This window comes from Echinops telfairi, unplaced genomic scaffold (genome assembly GCF_000313985.2).
Source record: "Echinops telfairi isolate 266 unplaced genomic scaffold, ASM31398v2 ScPeMD7_7410;HRSCAF=8448, whole genome shotgun sequence".
NCBI classification, from domain to species: domain Eukaryota; kingdom Metazoa; phylum Chordata; class Mammalia; order Afrosoricida; family Tenrecidae; genus Echinops; species Echinops telfairi.
Window position 1 is genome coordinate 27,022,368 of NW_022111310.1, and position 17,748 is coordinate 27,040,115.

Genomic DNA, 17,748 nt, shown 5'->3' on the forward strand with positions numbered 1-17,748 from the left:
CAACCCACCCTGCTCCTGGGGAAACCGCGAAGGCACTCGGTAAGCGAAACGCAGAGCAAAGAAAGCGTCTCCTGGAACTGTGTGGGCTTCAAAACCAGACAGGCTCACAACAGCACCTCTCTGAGCCTCGTTGTCCTTGTCTCTACCATAAGGACAGCCATGCAAAATGGTTGGGAGACATCGGCCAGAGATGTGAGAAGGGCTAGCTGCCAACAGAGAAGGCCTCTCAGGAGAGCAGCCCACAGCGTATGCTCAGCCTCAGAGGGAACACCACGGGCCTGTGCTCACCTGCCCCCCACCCCCTTCAGCCAGGCCCAGATGCTGCAGGATGTACACTGCTGCCTACTTAACAAGCATAGCTGCCCAAGGATGCTACCCTCCCCCCACTGTGGCTCAGAGCTGGTCCTGAAGGGATGGTTCCCAAGCTGGCTGCCCACCAGAATCACCTGGGCTGGTGTGACACAGGCCAACCCCACACGCCCAGTCTCTAGGGGCAAGACTTGGCAATCTTTACCCTTCCCAGCTTCACCAGCTGATTCAGAGGCATGGCAAGACCTGGGTCGACTGGGAGCAGATCCTCCTGTAAGGCCCTCGCCCTCTCACCCGGGACCAACACACCCTCTGACTCAGGGGCTCCCTGCCCCCTACTCTCCCCAGCCTCAACTCTGAGGCCAATCAGTAGTGCTTCTGAAACAGGTCTTCGAGCAACCCTCACTGCTCCAGGAAAAGTCCCAGGTGCCTTCACTTGGCCACCCTGATGGCCTTGCTTCTCACCAAACCTGCAGGCCAACATCACAGACTCACTCAGGGCTTCCTAAGAGGTGCCAGCTCAGGCCTCAGGAACACCAGGCATGCTGTCCCTGTCCCTGACCCTGACCCAAGCTGGCCTTTCCTTCCTCCTTCCTCAGCAAACGCTGATCCTGCTTCCAGGCTTCCATGTGACCTTCTTCTGGGAAGTCTTCTCAGGGTCACTCCTGTGCACCCCTACCTCTCCCACCTGCCCAGGGCCTGCCATTTCCACATCACTGTTTGATCAAACTGCCTTATCACTGCTGAGATCTGACTATCCTTCTAGATTGTGGGCTCTTCAAGGTCAGGGACCATGCCTACCTTGTCTCCTTGTCCTACGGGGACACAAGTCATTGCATAGAAAATATGCATGATTGAATGAATGCCCAGCTCTCAACTAAGCTCAGTGCCTTCATCTCCAGGTTTCTAAAGCGAGGGTTGTCTTGGAGCAGTAGCTGGCAAAGCTGCCTGGGAGGTATCTCAGGGCTGCTGAGAAGGAGGTAACCGCCCCCGCCCCCCATTCCTCTCTGAGGTTCAACCCAGAGCTGTCCCACCCGCTTTCATCTGTTCTAGAAAAGATTAAACAAAAGGCTCTAGTGCTTCTTTACAACACACACACACACACACACTTCCTGTCACTAAGCATCGCTGGATGGTTGGTTCTAATGCCTGGGACAAACAGACACTGGGTCAGAGAAGCCCGGGCTAGATAGCTGAAGTCACCTGCTTGGCCTGCTGAGACCCTGGAGCCAGGGAGGGGACACAGGCAGGGTGGTGTATGATAGAAGCCCTCCCTGGAACCTCAAAGCTCTAATAAACAAAATGATTGTCACACATCTGGAGAAAAGCAACTGTGAGTGCGGGGGACTATCGGGAGGCCCTTAGGTATGGTAGTGCATGCACAGAGCCCACCACAACTGCTGAGGGTGACTACCTAGGGGGACAGGGCCTGAATGTGTTAGGCAGAGAGAGTCCACCCACAAAGTGGCTTGGCATCTACCCAGTGATGAGGAACACTGCCAGAAACCCATGCTCGGCAGGGAGCCCTAAGCCCACCAGGCCCACCCTAGTTCCATTTACCTTCTCACCCCGGTTGGAGAGTGGCCCATCCATATCGGCTTTGAGGTGGACGGGGGGCGCAGTGTAAGGCAGCCGGCAGTGCACCTGCCCACATTGTACCTGACCTGTGGAAAAGAGGAGGCCTTGGAGCCCATCCCCAAGGCTCCAACCTCCCTAGAGGATCCCACCTGCCCCACATTCAGCAGCCTGGAGTTCTAGGGCCAGTTTTACCTCTGTCACTTACCAGTGGGTTGTCCCTAGACAAGATTTCAACACGTTGGTTAAGATGTTGCATAGGAATGTCCTGATAACCTATCAAGTGCTACATGATGGCTAGGTACAACGATATAGCTCATTGATAAGCAAATGCTCACAAATGTATTGAAAATCTTCAGGAAAGGCATCATCCCACCTAATAAGATCCTCCCTCTGAGTCTTGTACCTTCTGATCCCCCAAGTCCCCCAAAGGCTTACCCTTTAACCTCTAGAGGACTCTGCCCATAAGTCACCTTCTCCCTGACCACCTTCATTACAATGACACCCCAACACCGAACCCCTCCTCACCTCCTTCCCTTTCCCCCCCCCCTTCCTTAGAACTCACCATCATCTGTAAAATAAGAAAACTGTCTGTCTATATGGTTTATCTGATATTACCTACCTTTATCAGCCTGAATGAGCAGGGGTTTTTGCCTGTTTTCTAGCACATCTTGCTGGATTCCAGGCATTTAGAATGAGGTCTGGCATCTAGTAGATACTCTTTTAAATATTGGTTGAATTAATTTTGATCCCAATTTTAACATCTAAAACTGTTGGGGAATGTCCATCTTTGTGTCTGATCCAAATCTCTCATACTTCAGCCCATTTACCACTTTGGCAGAAAAGGGCACTGCCCGTTTCTCCCCCTGACTTCAACCTCTTTGGTCACATGGGAAAGAGCCCCAGCCAGAGACTTACAACCATTAGATGACTTAGAACAAGTCACTGCCCCTTTCTGAGCCATAGTTCCCCCAACTGTAGACTAAACCAGTTGGATTTAACTGGGGATTCTTAACCTGGAATGTTCTAAAAATCTATGATAGTATGAAATTCCACAGAAAACTGTGTGTGTGTTTCTGGAATCTGGTTCCAAAGATTTTTTTTTATCATATCCTAAACCTGGGATCCTGGATTTCTTTTCATTGCAAAGCAAGAGTTCACATTTCTAGCTGATTCTAGCACTTTTATCAGCTTCCCACCTGATGGACTTCAGAAAATCCCAGACCCCAGGACTTTAGTGAATAACAAGCAAAACGCTGAGCTGGCTTTCAGTCACACAGCAAGCAACAGCTGGTTGAGACTCTGGACACCTCCTGCCCCAAGCTGAGCTGGCTTCAAGAGAAGAGAAACTAGTATCTTCAGCCCCGCCCTCCTTTGGGCAATAAAGACAGGTGTAGACCTGGCCAGGAACACTGGAGAACCATGGCCCCGCTCCCAAGGTGTTCACCTAGATCCATTATCGACTCTCCATATGAGTGTTAGCTGGTTGTCCAGACCCCTGGCACCTTGAGAGCCCCAGAATGCTGGTGCTGTTAAAGAGGACCTAGGTGTTTAACACAGGCTCTATGCAGCCTGAACATAAGTCAAAGCTCAGAAAAGAAAGATGGGGGAACAGTCCCTCTTTACCGAGCAGATGACTGCAAAGTGGAACCATATAGAGTCATGATTTCAACTGGCAGCCCAAGGCAGTAGGCAAGACACTAAACAGGCACTCTGGACTCTTCAGCCAACCAAAACCACCACCAAAATTACAACAGTGAGCCCCACTCCAACCCCTGTGAAGTGTTGAAGGCTTTCAATCGATTATCTCATTTGACTCACACATCATCACTTTGAGAGAAGGACTCTCGTTATCTTCATTTTTACAGATGAGAAAACTGATACTCAGGGTTAAACAGTCAGTAAGTGATAAGGGGGTGGAATATGAGGGTTGGAAGTCTGACCCCAAAGCCCACACTCAAACATTAAGGAACACTGGCTCCCACTACCTTACCGTGAGCCCTTCATTCCCTCCTCTACACAATGCAAATAACCATATGTGATGTTCAGAGACTGGGACAATCTGGGCAGTACAGAGCCAAACACACGGTGAAGACGACTTGAGAAACAACCAATTCTCTCTGTAACCCCTTCTCTCGTTCCCCTTTTCCTGTAGTCAGAGAAGGGAGTAGCTGTGTTTGTGGCTGGACACTTGTACGCTTCTATTTATTTTTTGGGTCGTGCTGCACTTCAAAGAAACCATCAATGGAAACAACCTCCAAGAGAGAGAAAGTTGAACCTGCTACGCACGCACGTTATTGCTCAGTAGCCGATTACACCTGATTCCCCATGTTCCCTGCAGCACTCGCTCGAGCTGACACGCCTGTCCTCTCCCCGTTTTGTTCACACCCACTCTGAGGTCCCTTAGGGCAGAAGAGTTGGGCTGTTGTGTTAACTGCTGCATCCCAGTGTTCAGAACCCAAAGCGCACTCGCTCAAAGACCTATGGATTCTCACGACTCTGTAAGGTAGCTGAGTATTTTTATCCCAGTTTACAAACTAGGAAACTGTGGCTCAAAGAGGTGAGTTTGGCTTGTCCACAGTTAGCTTGGGTGTTCCTGTCACCCTAGTCTTCCTTCACGCCACCAAACGGTCCCATGCCGTTATCCTTTCTGGGACAGAGCCTGCCCAGACGGGTGCCACTGCCTCAATACTCTTCTTCTCTATCTGCTTGTGCCTCCAGAACTCCCACCTGTCCTTCCTGCCTCAGCCCCAGATCCTGTTCTTTAGACCTTCCCAACCAGCCTGTCCTGCAAGAATCAACGTAATGAAAACCGCCCCCTTCTGTTGTTACAGCTCCTGTCTACCACTCCCACAGCACAGGCAGGCTAGTCCCCGCACGTAGGGCAGATGCTTGCAAAGTAACTGCTTTTGTTCAGTGGGTGATGGCTTACTAGTACTAAGGGTTCGAACTCACGGAGACCAACCTTGGTCACCCCACCCCGCACACCGCTGTGCGCCCAGCTCGGTAGGCCTGCACTCCCCATGCGCTCCCGCTCCTCGGCGGCGGCGGCGGCGTCGCGGTGACTTACTCTCAATGTAGCCGTGCAGGGTGACCATGCGCGCCCGCTCGGGGCTGCTGAACGGGGAGTAGTGGATGTCGTCAGACAGGGCGGAGGGGAGGCGGGACGACGGCGCCCCCGAGGACGGCACGGGGTGCTGCGGCGTGTGTTTTTTATGACGCGCCCGGCAATTTTGAAACCACACCTGCAACGAGATCCTCGGCTCCGTCAGCCTCGCGGAGCTGGTGAGCCGCGCCTTGTCACCCGCCAAGCTGGCTCTGCCACGTGCGTCCGGGATCCGCAGCTCCCAGCCCGGGTACGTGCTCGACGCCCCGCCCCGCCCCCCGGCCTCGACGCCCCGCCCCTCTCCGAGGCCCCGGCCCCCGAGGCCCCACCTGGATGACCCTACGGCTGAGGCCGGTCATGTCCGCCAGCTTCTGCAGCGTCTGCGCGTCGGGGTTGTTGTCCTGCGCGAACTGTGCCTGCATAACCTGCCGACCGCCAGGGTAGGGGTAGGGGCGTAAGGCTCAGGCGCGGAGGGTCTCTGAGGCCCCGGCCCAATCACAGGCTCCGGCTCGGCGGCCCCGCCCCGGCCAGATACCGTCCCCCTCCTCCCTGCGAGAGTCTTGGCTGAGGGGCGGCGCCAACCCCGCCCCGCCCACTAGAGGCCCCACCCACACCCCCATCCGCGCGGCCTGCCCTGGTACCTGCAACTGTTCCGCTGTGAAGGATGTCCGAGCTCGCTTGGCCGGCTTGGGCTGACTGTCCTGTTCTGAGGGCACCGCCCCCTCCAGCGTGAGGCCGTTCCCTGGGGGAGACAGAAGCGGCTGACCAGGCGACCCCATCTCTTCTAGTAGCAGCCTGGAAAGGATGGGGGTCGTGGGGAGCTGGTCCCTAGAAGGGTCAGGAGTTGACTGGGAGGGGGTGATCCCAGGTTCCTCTGAGTCACTGATCTCAGTGCTGGGGGGAAAAGAGCTTCCATTCATTGCTGAGCATCCACTTCGCACCGAATGCTTCTCCTTAAGGCCTTTGCATCTCCCAGTCCTGGGAAAGGGGCCGTTATTCTTCTTGGGTTTGACGCGACCGAAATAACAGCGGCTCCGAGAAGAAAACCAAATACACTGCCCCTCAACCACTGGACCAGGATTCTGAAAACTGCCTGACACCCCCGCCCCAAACTAGCCTTCACTTCTAAACTGTGGAAATCCACATCGAATGGAGTTGCAGAACTGTGATTCCATTTTTGTAAAAACAGGTACAAGAACAAAGATGGAAACCATACACCAAGGTGACAGCTGTAGTTACTTCTGGGGACACAATTAGGGAGGAAATCGCTACTGTCTGCATTTCTGACGTGGTTAAAGTTTGTATAAAGATCAAATGCCATCTTATTTCTCTAAGTCTTGATTTTTTTTAACCAGAGTATGTATTCAATACTCTTCCCATGTATATTATTTTCACAATTGTATTAAACCACTGAATGTCTTCTCATTCATTTTTTAATGCTTCATTTTTTGGAATACAAAAGTAATAGATGCTTCTTATTAAAAACTCAGAAAATACAGATAAGCACAAAGAAGATAATAAAAATTACCAGTAGCTCCATCAGCCAGAGATAATCACTGCTTATAATTTATTATTAATTAAGAAAAAGATTATGTTGGATGAAAACAAAAGAAACAGTCCTTGATGAAACAGTTGGATAAAATCCAAAGAAACGGAAATATGTGTAAAATATACATACATAGAGAAAAAAATCCTGGAAAGACATATTAAAATATGAGGGGAGGCGGCATTCAGGGTGATCTTTATTTTCTTCTTTTCTGCTTAACCATTGTTTCTAGTTTTTCTACAATAAGCTTTTTCTTTAGTCTAAAAATTAAAAGAGTGAGGGCTGGTCTGAAGTGTGAAGCTCCAGCCTCCCAGGCCCTCTGCATGGCAGGAGTCTAGAGCCAGGCCTGACTGTGTGAGCTAGTGCTCAGCTGTGACTAGTGGTGGTAAGAGTTGGTCCACCACATATGGGAAGAATCTGGGGTCACTTTAGGGGCTAGGTGAGGGGTTAGCTCAAGTTCTGACCCCTGGGTTTCCAGCTCAGAGCCACTGCTGACTTGGCTGCCACTGCAGATAATGTTATCACACACCTAGTTTCACTGGCTCCCCACTTAGCCTCACCTAACCCTAATTCTGGCAGGAAAAAGCAATTGGCCTGTAGTGGCCACAGGTAAAAGTACTTTGTGGGACTCCAGCTGGTCCCTAGCCCAGGCCTGGAAACTGAAGCAGGTGGTCCTCATCCTCCCCCCAGCAGAGGCAGAGCTGCAGATGAGATAGACATTTTGTGATGATAATGTTTTATGGGGAGCAGGCAGGGCAAGGATTGGTGAGCCAAGGGTTGAAGCTGAGAAAATGAAACTCACAGAGGCAACCACATCTCCGCAGCCTCCCTGACTGAGGAGCTCTGATTGAGGGGTGCTGGAGGTTGAAGGTGGGTGGTATAATACTATGGAGAGGAGTCTGGGCTTTGGAGTCAGCAGATCTACCAGTAGACCTTTGGCAAGTTACATGGTGCAGATAACTTATGCCTGTTTCATCACCCGCAGAATGCGGCTACTCTCCCTACTGTCTAGGGGTATATAGCATAGCCCATGCTACAGAGAAGTCAGCACCTTCCCCAGACCTGGACACAATCCTGGCCTTTCCCCACAACTCAGCCTCCACTTCCCTTCTCCAGCCCCCATGCCACCTGTGACTCCGTCCTCCCACCACCCCCAAAGATCTGGATGCCCTGGGTGTCTTGAGGAATCACACTATCAGGGCCAGAAATGATTCAGTAATCATTCTAAGCCAACACAGAGCAAAGGAAAGACTGAGGTCCAGAAAGGCAAGACCCTGTCAGCACAGCCAGCCACAAGCAAAACAGTTGCCCTGACTCAGAGGCCTGGCCTCCCCCCCGCCACCCCCACCCGGACGTGCCCCACATCCTGATTGTCTGTCAGCGAGGACCAAAGATTGCACCCCACCACCTCCAGCTCCACCACCACCCCCACCCCGGACAGTTTGGGACTCTGGTCCTAGAGGAAAGTCCCAGCCCCGGGCTGGCCCCAGTGTCCTGGAGTGCTAAAGGGGAGAACAGGGTCAGCACCCCTTTTCAGGATGGGCTAAGCCTGGTTCCTGAATGAGACAGAGTGGCCACCAGTGGAGCAAGCTGCAACATTCAAAGAATCATCTCTAGCACCCACCCCCAGTGTCTCCTGGCTTTACTTACTACAGCTCTCTGAGAGAGTGTCTGATCTATAGCTCCATTTCAGAAATGAAGCAACCTTTGCAGAGGACAGTGGCATGCCCAGGGTCAGGATATGGGAGCAAACAATGGAGCCAGAAACACGTGCTTCTTGCTTAGCGGAGCACTACACCCCACCTCCCTCCTAGAGTAGGAACGGGTTGGGGGCAGAGGCGCTGCCCGCTGCTGCGCAGCACGGGTAGGTTACCGTTCTCCGCAGCCCTCTTGAGGTTCTCGATCATGGTATCGTAGTGGATGCGGCACAGCACCTTCTCCTCCACCAGGCCGAACTCCTCGCCCGTGGACAGCTGGCGCTTGCAGGAGAAGCAGGCGAAACAGGCCAGGTGATAGGCGTTGCCGCGCGCCCTCCGCACCCAGTCGCTGGCGTAGATCTGTCGGCCGCACCTCGCGCACTTGGTCCCAAATCGGCTGAAGGACACGGGGTCAAGGAGGGGTAGGGTGAGGCTCCCAGGCTTTTAGCCACAGTGAGCTCGCATTTCCTTTTGCTGCCACCAAACAGCCCCTCGACAGCCAAATCCCACCTGGATGGTGAACTGGTGGCTGACTTTTATTCTGGGTACTTTCCTGAGTTTTCCAGCTGTTCTACACTAAGCACTTATATTTGTATAAGCTTATATATTAAGGCACATTGCAACGATTGGGACAATATAACAATGGTGACAATCAACACATCTTCTGTCACGTGTCCTGCAAGATTATAAGTGTTTCGCAAGGATTATCTCCAACATTTCCCATCTTGCAGATACACAAGATGGGGGACAGAGAAGTACAGTCATTTGTCTAAAGTCACACAGCTGGAAATGACAGGACGCTGAGTTCTCCAGAAGCTCAGAGTTGCTCGAAAGAACAGACAGATATTAGATTACTGGCTAAGTGACTCTGGGCGAGCTGTTTGATCCCTCTCTGTGCTCCTTCTCCTGGCTCAGAGCTGAGCTAGATGACAGTGGCAATGACTGCTATTATTTGTCTAGTGCTTTGCTGTCCATTAAGTACCCGGCTACTCCAAACACGTGCTGGAATTGCCTCCCCAGGAACCAGACTCCAGAGCATTCTAACACTGAATGTTAAAAAGACAACACAAATCCTCCACAGACCCCCCAAAACTCAGCTCAAATGTCCCTTCCTTCCCTGCTCTGCCACCCGGCCTCCCTTTCCCTCTCTCTACTGGGTAGAGTGACTCTGTGGTTGGAGTTACCTCCACTACCAGCCTGGACCACCTGCGGGGAAACAGAACCATTCCCTTCCCCCTTGTCCTAGATGGCAGCCAGACCTGACCCTGTTACAACCCTTCTTTTCTTCTGACTTACCAGCACGTTCAGGAAATGAAACCATCCCTCATGCAATGCCTCCAGCTTGGCATCCGAACCTCACACCACCCACTCGGCAGGCACCCTTGGGTCTGTTTCTTCACCATCTACGGATCCATCCACTCACAGCCACCCTCCTGGACCCACCTTCCACCATCCACTGCTTCACTGCCAGTCTCTGCCACATCCCCCTGGGCTCAGTCTAGCCACCCACCCCCACCCTCCCCACAGAAGTTTCCAGGGTGCACATGGAATCCTATCCCTCCTTTGGTGGCTCCACTTTGCCTTCAGGATTCTTGGGCTGACTCAGCCCAGTAGACCTTTCAAGTCTATCTTCACCCACTAGTCTTCCTCCAGTCTCCTTACCCTTCTTCCAAGCTGAGGCCCTCTCCATTGAAAGGGTAGTTGAAAGGGTCCCTCTCAAGCACCTTTCCAGCCCTAATGCCTGGCATACCAGCTGGTCCCCTCTCTCAATATGCCCCTCAGCCAAGTCCTACAACACTGGTCTCAAAACGCACTGTCCCACGCCTTGTGACCCGAGAGCACTGAGCAGCAGAGTTGTGACCAGTTCTTGTCTCTCCCTCTCCACAAAGTCCTAACCTCCTTTAGGGAAGAGGATCAACGTTTGCTTCGGTGTCTCCAGGGTGATACCCTGCCACTGGGGGGAAGTGGAGGGGAGCAGCATTCAACCAGTCATGCAAAAATGCCCTTTCTCAGCCTTATGTATTCAAGTAGTGCCCAGTATAATAGTTTTGGGGTGCGGTGGAACCAGAAGGCTACCGCTGGGCTAGCCTCAACTCTTCTCTCTCTCTCTCTCTCTCGGCAGCGCCCCAAAGGGCAAGGGGACACAGACGTGGAAGGCACAGTGAACCCTCATGGTACTGCGCGCCTTCCACAACTCCACTGCCCCATTAAGCAGTACCCTACCGAGCAATAGCCGCTTCCTCGGGGCGCGCCCGCCCGGCACCGTCATAGCCTCTCTGCCCAGCCCTGCAGCAGAGGGAGGCAGGGAACCGACCACCCCGCCGTGCAGACCTGGGGGGAGTCCCGACGCAGGGCCTTGGGAGCACTTTGCGGCCACTGAGCGAGGGTCCGGGAGGACGCAGTTGCCACGTGCTGAGCCTTTGCGGCTTCCCTGCTCCTCGCTCAGTTTCTTCCAAACTCTCCCGAAATGCGGACCCTGGTCCTCATTTGGCACACGTGGCAACAAAGCTTCAAAACGGGTGGGGGTCCCTCGAAGGTGCAAAGAAGCCCAGGAACCTACCGGAGTTGAAGGGCGAGGTGGAAACGGGGGAAGCCAGGACTGGGGGCTGATGAACAAGATGTCTTGGTCGGACCCCGCGCTGCCTCGCCCCACTGGGCTGCCCCACCTGGGGTCCAGCCTGCTCTGGAAGGCAAGGACCAGAGGAAGGATCCCCTGCGAGAAGACCGGGACCAGCAGGGCCAGTCCCAGCGATCAAGAGGCCAGCAGCGTCTCAGCCTTTCAGTCACCGGTCACCGTGAGACCTGGCAGCTGCGCTGCGCCCGAGCGTGCGGTCCGGGTCGCAGCGCTTGGCTTGGCAGGGAAAATCCCAGGGACACATCCGAGAGCCACCCACCTCCCCGCCTTGCCCCCCCCCCCTGTGAAACCCCTGATCTTCTCGTCCAGAGTCCAGACGTGCGTCTACACAAGTCGCTTGCTGTAACTCCATGCCCGCAAGCCCCAGGGGTGCGCCAAGAGGGACCTCAGAGCAACTATTCCTGGTTCCCAAGAGGCCAAGGAGGGGACACCCTGCGTATGTCACGTTAGATGCCAGTTGTGTTCCTAGCCCTCTAGCCTTAGGATCATCCGCGCTCACAGAGGCTCAGTCAACGAAATCGTCCTTGCCCTCCCTCCTTCCGAGAATCCTGACCCGGGTTTGAATTCGCTGTGGGGTGTTGCAGCAGCGGGCCCCCAGCCCAGGGCAGGGGTCGGAAGCCCACGGGAAGGGATGGAGAAAGTTTGCGGGTCAAGGTACTGACAAACCGGTTTCTTCCAAGGCGGACTGCGCGGCCAGAGCCGAAAGAGTCCGGAAGCAGCGAATTCGGCAGCAGAGAGAACGAAATTTCGAGAAACCGGTTCTCTGAAACCGCAAAGGGAGCGCGCAGGGATTGGGAGGCGCTCTGGCTGCCGCCTGCGCTTTGCTGTGAGGTCAGGGCGGAGCGCTCCACACACCCGGTCCGCGAGCGCCCCGCTGACTGCTGAAAGGACGGAGGGGCTTTCAGGATGGAGCGGTGTCAGGCAGATGCAGCGCACCCTGGGTTCTGCTAAAGGAGCCCACTGAGCTTCGCCCCACGGGAGCCCCTTTTCCCCTCGGGAGGCGGTGGTGCGAGGGACGGACTACAGAGGTAGTTGAACTTCCGTGGTCGTGCGGGGGTAGGGGTGGGTGGGGCGGGGGAGGGGGAATCTGTGCACTCTAGGCCTACAGAGTCCCATTCAACCGGCTTACCTCCCTTGGGTACCTAGTAAGCCCTTGGTAATTAACAAATTCACGGGAGTCTCCCTGTGACTGCTTCCCGGTAATTCAATTGCTCCTTTCTCGGTATAAGGAAATTAAAGCTCCGCGTGGAAACGGCATTAATTACGAAACCCAGTTACGGAAACTCAAATTAGAGTTCACTTATTTTGTGTTCAAGATGCTCAGTTAATGGGCTTGGACGTAATGTGAGCAAGAAGGGAGATTGGAGATGTGGGGGTGGGGGTGGGAGGGTGTCTTTCCTATCCCCCCTCTGATCTTTCCTCTCCGCGTGCAAACCCTTACAAGAAGAAGTTGGAAAAATACGGAACCAGCAATTAAGTGGTTAAAAGGCCCCGCCGCCTCGGAGGTCCTGTCCCAAGCCCCTCCCCCGCGCTCCCCTCTCAGCTCCGCCAACATCTGTCCCCCAACAGCTGGCGGCCGCTGGGCCGCTCTTGGCCGCGGTGGGGGGCCGCTTCCCGGCTCCGAGCCTCCCCCGGGACCCTCGCTCTGGGGGAGGGGGTGGTTCTCCCGCTGGAGCCCGCGGACCCGGCTGGGGCTCCACTTGGAAAGCCAGAGAGGGCCGGAGGAGGAGTGGTGCCCTAAACCCACGTGACCCGGGGAGAGGCGTTGGAACTTTAGCAGCCTTGGTCTGTCGCAGTGCACTCTCTGAACCCCCACCCCCATAAACGCCAGGGGAGGTCCTTAACCCTTCACTCCCCACTCCTATAGCTAGAAGACAAGAGTGTCAGGTACCCTGGAGATCTGATCTTCGCTAAGATGCTCCTGGCCCATTGCTCTAAGGAGCCAACTAAATTGAGCAGAGAATCCCAGGACTAGCAGGGAGAGGCCTTGGCCCTTGGAGGGTTACCTTTCACAGAAGGGCCGGCCTGAGGTAACTCAGAGCAGAAGGGTACTGGGTGCCAGGAGCAGGGCACAGTGGAAACAACTCCTCCTGGCAATCCAAATGAAGTGGGGGGTGGGTACCTTGACCACCCTCCTAAACTGTAGCTAATCCTTCTCCCTGGTGAATTTAAGAGTTCCTTCCCTGCCCCTTAACTTCCTGAGGTACTAACACTAATTCAGCCTAGGGGTGGAGGGTGGGGGGGTTGGAGGAGGGTCTTCCAGATGGACAGATGGAAGTTGGCAAGGAATATACAGGTGAGGGACAGGAATGTGGTCAGAGGACCAGAGGGCCTTGCGGCCTTGACCACTCCTTCCCTCCCCACACACCCACCCTAAGGGCCTCTCTTTGGGCCAAGAGCTACATTCCCGCACCTCCAGATACTGAACTCTGGGCCTCAGAAAACACAAGCCTATCGATGTTCAGTGCATGATCCCTTCCTGAAGCCCTGCTCCCAAGAAGGGGACTCTGTCCCTATGCCACTGTTCACACTTGTTCAGGAAGAGCTTCCCCACAGCAGCCACCCAGAGCCTGGCTACCACTCAGCACGAAATAGCCCGTTGCTTGGAGCTCTACTGCCTCTTTCTTTCCTTTCTTGTGAGTTTTATTATTTTTGATAACCAACGAACGATAAATAGGTTATGCCTGCAGGGAGGCCAGGCTTGGGGAGAAATGGTCTCTCCTCAGAAGAGCTACTACCATTCTACCCTCTACTCAGGGAATTGGAGCTCAAAGTCTCTTTTTTAAAACCAAAAATTGGGTCCCCCCCTTTTTTTTGGGTGGGGAGGAGACTTTTGTCACTGAACTTGCAGTGCCCAGAACCTGCAGCCCAGGAATGAATGACTCAGCCCATCCCTCCAAGCAAACCCTGCTTCTCCAGCTGCCCAGAGGCAAATCACAAATCAGTAACAGGGCAGTGTGGTAGTGCTGGGCTGCCTAACCTGTCAATGTAACAACTCAAGCACCCACACCACCTGGCAGGGGAGGGGGGCATCACCAAATCACCATACCTCTTCATTTGTTCATCTCCCCCTGGCAGCACAGAGATGACACTGGAAGAGGGAAAGAGGGGGCAGAGACACACAGTGACTTGCCCAAGGTCACTCAGTGATCCAGGCTTGGCCTGACACAACCCAGGCTCTCCCCAGCTGTTGACCCTACCCTCAGCCCTGCTGGCAGAGACCATGGAGGCACTGAATGTCAGCATTCGGTCTCCTCCAGCACAGCCTGCATGGGGGTTCAGTCCAGCCTGGGCACAAGCTGGGGCTGGAGAAGCAGTGCAAAACTGCTGGCAAGTGGTTGCCAAAGTCACCAGGCCCACTGTGACCGAAAGTGCTAGGAGAAGTCCACATGGTGAGGCTCAGCTACCTTCCTCCTAGGTTTCCCAATCTGGAACCCAGTCCAATGCTAGCAGATGTGTTTGAGGAGCCCAAAACAGCAGCTAGCTTTTTTACTTTTCTTCCCACGCCCCCACCCCCCACCAAAAGACTAAAGCGGGAAGGTAGAACCTGGCAAAACATAACTTTAACCCCTCTTTTCGGCCCTAACCAAACCATCAGTCAAGGTACAGGAGTGGGGGAAGACACCACACTCTGGTGACGTATCCCACAAATCTGTAGGCATATGCCCTTCACAAGGAGCATCTCCCTCTGACTCCACATTCCCAAGTCTCTGGATAGACTCAGCCCGTACCTGGGTCCCTCGATGGTGGAAGGCTTTAAGCAGAATTGCCAACCTCGGAGGAGAGGGTGGGGATGGGGTTTCAGAATCTCTCATCCTACGTAACCCTTTCTGGAGGTCCTTGCACAAGCGCACAGAGATATACAAGGCCCCAAACATGTACCTCTAGACCCATTCTCTCCATTCACACATGACCTGAAAGACTAATTGCTCATCAAGGAAGGAACATGCACAGTATCTGAACACCCCCAGGACAGCTCAGTGACACATTAGCCCAGTCTAACTGCACAGATTCCAGAAAATATGACACACGTACACACGGGGCATCCCGGGGTCTCATGCCCTAGGCCACCTAACAGAGCTCCATCCCTGCTCCCCAAGCTGCACACTCTCACACCCACCATACACAGGAAGTATCCCTCTCACCACCCTGCCAGAGCTTCCCCACACTCCAGGTTCTCTCTTTCCAGAACACTGGAGGCTCAAGACTAGGAGGTGGGAAGATGGGCTTTGCCTAAGGGAGGTCTCCTCAGGAAGAATGAGGCCTGACCTCTCTAGAGGTAAGCATGAGAAGATGTGTGTGTGTGTGTGTGTGTGTGTGGGTGGGTGGGGTGAAGGGTAGTGAAAGAGCTTTCTCTCTTCCAGCCAGTGAAAGCACTTGTGAACCGCACCCTTCGCAACAACCCCTGTCCCAGACTCCTGGGGCTTCATTGACCCCACTGATGCCACAGACTGACATCAGACCTGTTCCATCTTTCCACTGAGATGAGGACAGTCTCAGCATCCTTGACCTTGCAGTGACCTCGACCCCTTGACCAAGGGTCAGAGAACCCCCCACCCCCACCTCACCCCTAGAAGCTTGAGGAGACTAGGAGCTGGCCCTAGCCAGTGCCAGCTACTGGTTGCCCTGCAGGAGGCCGAGCTGGGGGACTTGGCATGGTGTGGGGGCTCCCAGAAAGATGGCCCAGTATAATCCTCCTTCAGATTCCCGCAGCCCCAAGCCGGAACCAGAGTCAGGATCCGGGAGAAACGGAAGGCTGACAGGAAAACCACGAGAGAGCTGGGCCTGGAATGAGCTCCTGGGACTAGGGCCAGACCCGAGACAGAAACTGCGACTTGGGACCAAACTGCGACTTGGGACCGACTGACACTAGGGTCAGCGTTGAGGCAGAACCTGAGGTCAAGGGCCCGGGCTTTACACAAGGAGTTTGAATACTGGATCAGACCCGAGACAGATGGGGGACTGGTGCTAGAGGCCAGAGGGGACCCGACCCCAAAGCGGAGCAAGAGGCAGAGCTAGAGTGGAGTCTAGTTCAGGGTCGGCTCGGACCCGGGGAAGGTCGTGCATGTTTGGAGGAGTGTTTGAACATGAACCCAGGGGCGTCGCCTCTGGGATCTGGTGCCGGCCTGAGCCAGTGCTGGGGACATCGGAGCTCGACCGAGAGGCCGGACTGGATCCTGAAACTTAGGGAGGGCCCGTGGCGGAGCCGGAGACACAACCGAAACCCGTCGGACCAGAGGCGGGCCGCGGGCCGAGACCTGTGACCGTACCGCCGCGCGACCTGGAGCTCAGGGTTTCCGGGCGCTGTGCGTGGGGGCTGGGCGCGCGCTCTCTGAGACCTCGGGTCGCCGGAGTTGGGCCGGAGCTGCGCGCCCGGGGGCCGCCTGCGCGGTACTGCGGGCCCAGCGCCGCAGCCTACCTGAAGTAGTCCATCTTGCAGAAGATTTCCTTGTTCTTAATGTAGCAGCTGTTCTGTTGCCGCAGCGACGTGCGACACACAGAGCACTCGAGGCAGCGCACGTGCCAGATGAGGTTGTTGACCTGGGGAGCGGAAGAGGAAGGGGAGCGGCTCGGCGCGGGCCTCTTTCTCAGGGGTCCCCAGCCTCCTGCACCCCATTTGCAGATCAGGACGCTGGACCTCGCCAGGTGCGGGCGACGGGAGTTTCCTTCGCCAATACGGTGGCTTAGGAAGGTAGAACGAAATTCTTTCCATTTTACAGACGGACACTCGAGGGTTCGCAGAGAACTACCACTTGCCCAAGGCGGGTCCAACCTGGGAGCGGCGGAGCCGGGATTCGGAACGAAGATGGGAAGGCTTCCCTACAGTCCTCCGGGCTGCCCCCTCTTCCCCAACACTCACACGCACGCGCGCGCGCGCGCACACACACACACTCATACACATCACACCACACACACCCCACACGCCCGGCCTCACCTTGAGCAGATACCGGTCTAGGATTTCGAGGCCGCAGCTGGAACAGATGTTCTTGCCCGCAGACGGCACGGAGGAGGCCGCCGAGGGCGGCGAGCAGACGGACGGCGTGCTGGGAGTACAGGGGGAGGCCCGACCCTCGTCCTTGTCCAGAGCCCCCGCCAGAGCCTCGGCGTCCGCCTGGGCCTGCGGGGGACCCACAGGGGGGAGAGCGCGGCGCTGAACCCAGCGCCCCGAGGTGCGGCCGCCCCAGAGACACGTCGGGGTGGTAGGGCGCCAACCGACAACGAAATCCCCCCGGGACTTCGTGCCCGGGGCTGGAGGACAGGGCTGGAAGGGCCCATCGGAGAGAAAGAGGCGACCTCCACTTTTCAAGGACGCCTCTTGGGTGCCGGGAGCAGTCCAAGCCCCCCATTCGGGGGGCGGACAACGCAGAGGGGCGGCGCCCGCGGGGTGTCGCGCAGCGCGTGGGCAGCTGTTCCGGGCCAGGTCCCCAGCGCCGGGCCACGGGGGACCAGGGGGCGGGGGCAAGAGGGGCCGGGAGGCAGTACCGTATGGACTCACCATGATGGGCGGCGCGGTCCCTTCCAGGCAGCGGGTGTTCGCTTTGCAGCCGGCCCCAGGCTGGGCTATCACCTGGGGGAGGGGGGGAGAGGAAGCGAACGCAGGCGGCGGCGGCAGCGGCGGCGGCGGCGGAGCTGGCTCGGCTCAGCCTGAGCCCAGCGCCTCCCCGCGCCTGTTATATAAACCGGCGCGGAACAATGAGTCCTAACTTTGTAGTGGGCATTTAAAGCCCTTCCCCACAAAAGCGGTGTCTCTCTAATGAAGCAATTTGAATTTGGATTGGGTTTTTTTCCCTCGCTCTCCCCCTCTCCCTGCACTTAACCCGTGGCTCTTGAAGTAATCGCTTAGTTCCCTTGCAATCCAAGCCTCTGAGGGGGGGAAAAA

The 17,748-nt window shown here is 55.5% G+C and overlaps 1 protein-coding gene across 2 annotated transcripts in view; it reads right to left on the bottom strand.

The window, feature by feature from the left end:
• The window catches only part of LHX6 (LIM homeobox 6), a 20,674-nt gene extending 3,233 nt beyond the window's left edge, over positions 1 to 17,441 (bottom strand). For both annotated transcript variants that reach the window (XM_045296673.1, XM_045296674.1), the window contains exons 1-9: positions 17,365 to 17,441; positions 16,804 to 16,986; positions 16,288 to 16,409; positions 13,918 to 13,959; positions 8,410 to 8,630; positions 5,632 to 5,732; positions 5,320 to 5,415; positions 4,955 to 5,129; positions 1,870 to 1,973 (exon numbers count right to left, since the gene is read on the bottom strand). In XM_045296673.1, coding sequence (XP_045152608.1) covers positions 1,870 to 1,973; positions 4,955 to 5,129; positions 5,320 to 5,415; positions 5,632 to 5,732; positions 8,410 to 8,630; positions 13,918 to 13,959; positions 16,288 to 16,409; positions 16,804 to 16,986; positions 17,365 to 17,367 — 1,047 coding nt within the window. In that variant the 5' untranslated portion in view covers positions 17,368 to 17,441. The remainder of the gene's footprint in view (positions 1 to 1,869; positions 1,974 to 4,954; positions 5,130 to 5,319; positions 5,416 to 5,631; positions 5,733 to 8,409; positions 8,631 to 13,917; positions 13,960 to 16,287; positions 16,410 to 16,803; positions 16,987 to 17,364) is intronic.
• Between the last annotated feature and the right edge of the window lie 307 nt (positions 17,442 to 17,748).